The sequence below is a fragment of the Thunnus maccoyii genome, chromosome 24 (assembly GCF_910596095.1).
Source record: "Thunnus maccoyii chromosome 24, fThuMac1.1, whole genome shotgun sequence".
Lineage (NCBI taxonomy): Eukaryota > Metazoa > Chordata > Actinopteri > Scombriformes > Scombridae > Thunnus > Thunnus maccoyii.
The window spans coordinates 5049749-5055821 of record NC_056556.1 but is presented as its reverse complement, the minus strand read 5'-3'; the positions used below and the strand labels follow the sequence as shown (position 1 = coordinate 5055821).

At 35.3% G+C, this 6073-nt stretch overlaps 1 protein-coding gene across 1 annotated transcript in view; it reads left to right on the top strand.

The window, feature by feature from the left end:
* The first annotated feature begins 2102 nt into the window (after positions 1 to 2102).
* The window catches only part of LOC121892362 (collagen alpha-1(XVIII) chain-like), a 51808-nt gene continuing 47837 nt past the window's right edge, over positions 2103 to 6073 (top strand). The window contains exon 1 of the mRNA XM_042405387.1: positions 2103 to 2385. Coding sequence (XP_042261321.1) covers positions 2295 to 2385 — 91 coding nt within the window. The 5' untranslated portion in view covers positions 2103 to 2294. The remainder of the gene's footprint in view (positions 2386 to 6073) is intronic.

The window sequence follows — 6073 nt, the reverse complement described above, 5'->3', positions numbered from 1 at the left end:
TTTAAAGGCGGATGTTCAGAGTTCATTCTTGACCTTGGAAACAGCAGATCATTCTCACCACAAGGTCACTTAAGTAGCTGTTCTGGAGATTTCAAACACATCACATGATCTTCATCAACAGGCAGAGCTTTCAGAAACTCAGAACAGCTACAAGAATCAACTTTGAGACTCATATTTAACTTTGATCAACTTTAAAGTCTGATGTGTGACAATGTGATCAAAAGAGTGAGAAAAGTGTGTTGGTAAGACAATAAAAACCTTTTTTTAAACTGTTCTCGGTCTAAATGTGAGTGAAATCTTGTTTCCACTTTCCTCTTTTCTCTCAAAATGTAAAAATCAAACCTACAGGAGATAATGTTTTGGAGTGATGACTTTTTTTTGTGATATACTATATTTTTATTGTTACTCTCCATTCCATCAAACAGTAGGTACTACAAACAATGCAGTCCACATATTACATCGTTCCCCCACCCCAGGCTACAAAAAACAGCACAAGTTCAATTGCATACAATAAACTAAAATTACGCCTTTACAAAAAGTAAATTTAACAGTATTTCTTATGACAAAACTCTTTATCGCATTTTGCATTTTCCAAAGACAAGCAAAAACATGACCAAAAATCATATAAAGTTTGTCCACAATTTTTGTTTTCCAATGACAACCTCTGTGAGGGAAGAAACTAAGATATTTGATGAAAAAGTAAATGAGAAGTTGGAGCAGTCTTGTCTTTCCAACACAACAAAACACAAGGAACGCTGGCTGTTAATTGACTGGGAGAGCATTAATGAACTACACTTTTTCCATTTTTAAACTTTCAGATTCTCCTTTAATTTCAGCTACACGTTATACTGTTTGGGCTACAATTGTCTGAATACATCAGGTGCGTGATGTTTGGCTGATTAGACCTTCACTCAGGAAGGTTTGTGCTGGTGCAGATCAGTTTGGCTCTATTAGCATCTTTCAGTTAAAGTGAGCACAATCAAACAGCTTTCTGTAGTGCTGTCGCCACTTACACATTAGATAGTCGTTTTAACCCTTACATACTGTTCAGGGTCAAATCTGACCAATTTTTACATTTGAGAGCAGTAAAAACATCTTAAACACTTTTCTTTTAGCCTTGAATTTGATGTCTTCTCTTAATGTGACCCAAAATACACAAAAATGGAAATATTTGAACTTTTCTTGCAGTGTTTGTAGTGTTTGATCCATATTTATAAAAAAATAATACTGTTGAATTTTTTATATTTAATAAAATTCGTTGAAATCATTTTGTTCTCCTGTTTTATGTAACATACGACCATTTTATAGTGTGATTGTTAATGTTTTATCTCGGTAAAAAAAGCATAAACACACAAAAAAAATACACTCTGCTCTCTGAAAGTTTCATTAAGGATTAATCCTCTATTTATCTGTGACTGATGAGGTATTCATGAATGATATGTGGTTCAGAAATCTGGTATAGAAACCAATTATGAAGGGATACTGTGAAGACTCAGAATATGAACAGTATGTGAGGGTTCAAAGCCTTCTGGAGCCTGAGGGGAAGGTTTGCAAAGGTTCAACCTTCATAAATCAGTTGACTTGTGAGGCCTGAAGGCTGTAAACTGACTGATGGCAGATGTGTCAAGTTAGCAGATAACAGGATGTAATAAAGGTGGCTTCTTTCAAAATAAAGTAAACTTTTGTCACCAGGAATACTGGAAATAATATTTGCATCCATTTTATTTATTATGGATAGAAATTGATAATTTTGTTGTTCCTTTAGAGAGTTTGTATTAATATTAGTGGCAATATTAAAACGTATGCAACAGCCCTTTTTAGAAATCAAGTTAACTGAATTTTAAGTTTATTTGTGTTTCTTGCAGTGAATTCAAATGTCACACTCCCATAAAATGCAACCCGAAAAGTTTTAAATTGTATTATGTGTGTGATTTTAGCGGAAGAAAAGATCCATATTGAGTATTTTAGTACCCAATATATCCATTTGGACTTTAATACTGAAGATAATGTTGATTAGTGAAGCTTTTCCGTTGAAAACCACACGCAGGAAATTGATATGTGATTGTTTCCGGCTTGACAGCGCTCACTGTGGCTCACTGCTGTGCGTAAAGGTGCACACTCAACCTCCACAGGTAGACAAGACGTCGGCGAAACTTCCCTCGCAGTGATTTATATTTCTTCCAGAAGCTGCTGAAATTGTCTCCTGGAGATGAGCACGACTCCTCCTCCGAGCTTCTGAAAGGATTGTATTTATTTTCTTTTCTACAAAGGCATAAATAACAACCACTTCAAGGATGCGTGGACGCGGCAGGTGGTCGACGTTGAGCTCGCAGACCTGCATCATCCTCCTGTTGATGGTCACACAGATAAAATCACAGCGAAGAGGTAAACGGATGCTGCATGTTTTGACTTTTTTCCTTCAGAGAAATGATAATTTTGTATATTTAAATATCTGTATTTAATCAGTAATGTGTTTTAAAGAACATAACAGGAAATGGCAACAAAATTATTCTAGAAAAGTGGTGATACAGTCAGAAAATACTGTTGTGAAAATGCTCTAAAATGCAGTACAACCGCAGAAATTTTGCTGCCTTTATGACTCACTTAACAGCAGATCTGACCAAACTTTGATTTACATTTTAAATTGCTTCCATTATCATCCACTTCTGCTGATTTTCTGTGAGTAATGAGCTGGTAAGGTGCTGACACATGATCACAAAGCTTGGTTTTTCAGACTGGAATGAGGTTTGCGGTTGATGTGAATGTCTGGACTTGTCTATTGGGAAATGATGAACAGCTCATAGCATCTCCTCCACTGTCTACTGTACTTCAGTGTCAGATTTAGCCTGTGTTTGGTTTTTGCAAAAGTGGATTTAAAACAGCATTCAACAAATCCTGTACTGTTCTCACACAGGGGGAACATAAATGTGCTTTTTAATTACAAAATATTGAGCGTATTTGTTGTATTTCCAGTTTTTTCTGCAGTTTTACGGCAGCCGAGCTTCAAGTTTCCTCACTGAAACCTTTCGCTTTTGTGCCATTGTGTTCATGAATGTGTGCTGGTGTTGTGTTACAATCTTCTTCAATCTCACGTTACAATCTTTAGGAATAATATTTAGGTTTAGAGTTAAGATTAGATGTAGGTGTGAGGGTTAAGATTCCTTGCAGGTGTGCAAGAGTGAGTCAGGGTGTTTTAGCACTGTACAAGACTATTGTGTGTTTTACTGTCTGTGTGTGTGTGTGTGTGTGTGTGTGTGTGTGTGTGTCTGGAGGGTGGTGATTTGCGGTTTGCTCAGATTTTCCCCTCTTCAGGGCTCGGAGGAAACAGACACACTTCACCTCCATCACCTAATTTTACCTGGCTGCTAATCTCCTGGATGCACACACACACACACACACACACACACACACACACACACACTGCACAAAACACACAAGCATTAAGCTGACATTCAGGCATGCACACACAATCATGTACAGACACAGTAAATGCAGAAACTCCGTCACACACTTCATGCAAGAATTCAGGCTTGTGCATTGTGCGTATAATCGATGAAAAATCTGCTTAAAAACGTTTAAAACAGTTTAATAATGTTTTTAAAAATCAGCTTTCAGAAATGCAACTTGTCCAGTAAACATGACATATACAGGAAGTTGCATTTTGAGTCAGAGGCGTCACTCAGGACTAGAAAACCTCTGTCAGTGTGTCTCTGTCTTCTTCAGCTACATGAATCACAATAATTTATCACTGATTTTATTCCATTCTCACTAAGAGCACTAAATGACTAATTAGAATACAGCTATCTCATAAATACAGCTGACATGCAGATCAATAAATCATTTCACCACCGCTGCAGTAACTTACTGTAATTTCAAACTACTGATGTACTGAGTTTCTGTTGTCTGTCTATAAATTGTGGTTTACTATTTTATGCTTTTAAGCATACAAACATTTATGTTCAGTCATTACGGTAAAGTGATTAAAATTAGAGCTGCAATGATTACTCAGATAATCAGTTAGTTAATCACTAACTATTTTAATAATCGATTAATCGCTTTGAGTCTTTTTCTTTTTTTCTTTTTTTTTTTTTTACAAGAAATGCCCAAATTCTCAAGTTCCAGCTTCTTAAAAGTGAATATTTTCTGTTTTCTTTTGTCTTCTGTGACAGTAAACTGAATATCTTTGGCTTGTGGACGGTTAGTTGAAACAAAATTAAAACATCTTCTCTGATGTTTTGTAGACCAAATGACTAGTTGATTAATTGAGAAAATAACTTTAACATATCTTGTGTAAAAGCACTAACTTTGTGATGCTCTGATAAACTTTGATGCAGTTTTTTGATTTGATTTTAAACCCAAATTTATTTATTTCAGAATTTAATTAAAGGATAAACCCCTTGAGATGCACCATCTCATTTTCGAGGGGGTCCACAGGCACAAAATATAAAAGTCACAGCATTTAAACAAAACAAGATACATTAATAATAATAATAATAAATTAAACAATACAATGACACAAAATAATCAACATAATAACATCAACGCAGACTTATTAGTATAGCTTTCTGTGTTTGAGCCTAAAACAATTGTACAATACTGTAAATGCAGCAGGTTTGAAAGGTATTCTGGGAAATGTAGGAATGCAGTAATTGGAGGAGAGGAGGATGAAGTAAGTTGAGGGAAAGTGAGTCCACCAAATAAGGAAACTGCACAACTCCTGTTTAACAATGAGCATCATAAACTGATGATTTACTGTCTGACAGTGTGTGAGGATCGACGTCTCCTCAAAGCAAATCTCCAGAATTTACATTGAACTGATATAACGCCTCGCAGATTTACTGTGGTTGTGTTTACGTTTCATATAAGCACTTTTAGAAAGTATGCTGTAACACAAGCAGCAGATGTTTCCCCTGGGTGGCCAAACAGTCCCGTTTCCATGATATATGATCCTATATTTTATCAAAGCAGACAACAAATGGGGCAACTATAGCACGTGTACCATGTTGTACAAAATGAGAAGCTGTACATATAAGTGGGTGGTGTACATTCAGGATGCAAAGGGAATATAATACAGGGATAATTATGTTTATTTCTCATGATTTTACAGTTTTTTCCTGGATGTACAGCTGGTTCAGCCTGCCTGAACATGAGGCCGATTTAATGCAAGCAGACATTTAACCTTATAACCTGCTTCAATATGGAAAATTCCCTTGTGTATACGTATACTTAGAGTACTTTTAAATTAAGTAATATATTCTTAGCACCTCATTTGCCATCTTATGCAGAAAGTAACATACTTAGAAATTAAGTTTTTTGCAGATTTCTCTCAGAAGGCACATGTATGCATTTTTTTCAAGGTGGCGAAAGTTAAGATCAGTGTCTCTGTGTCCCAAAAAGATCATAAATGAAACCAGTTCTGACAAGAGAATGACTGACAACAAATGTGATAATCATTTATCTATTTGATGAAGTCATTTATCAATCAAAAATGTCAAAAGATTACCATTACAGATTAATTGATAAGAACATAATCATCAGTTGCAGTTTCACAAGTGGGATCAAAGTTAAATCATTATTTTATTTGATCAATTGAGGACAGAGAGACATTTATTTACATAAAAACAAAACATATTATCACTTTAGGTTAGTGTGGTGACTTGGAATGTAATCTATGAAAAGACATCCCACTGTGGTTTCTTCTCAAGTCAACCACTAATTACGGTGTAAACCTGAACGCTGTAGTTAAGCCATGATGAAGACTCGCTGTTTGGGTTTAGCAGGATATAATGGCCTTTTAAGTTCCTAAACCACTTAATCTGCAAAATATCTTTGTTTTGACTTGTGTTCAAATGAATTAAATCCACTTTTCTTGTACTCTCAAGTCCACAGAAGGCAGGGAAAATGTTGAATGAAAATTTATATTTTTTTCTTTGTTGTGACTCATCTTACCTTGATTTATCTAGATCTATATTTGACTTATCTTGTTGTTTAACTTATCTTGACGTATTACATTGTTAGTCATCTTGACTTATCTTATGGTGACTTATCTTGACTATCTATCTTGACTTACTAT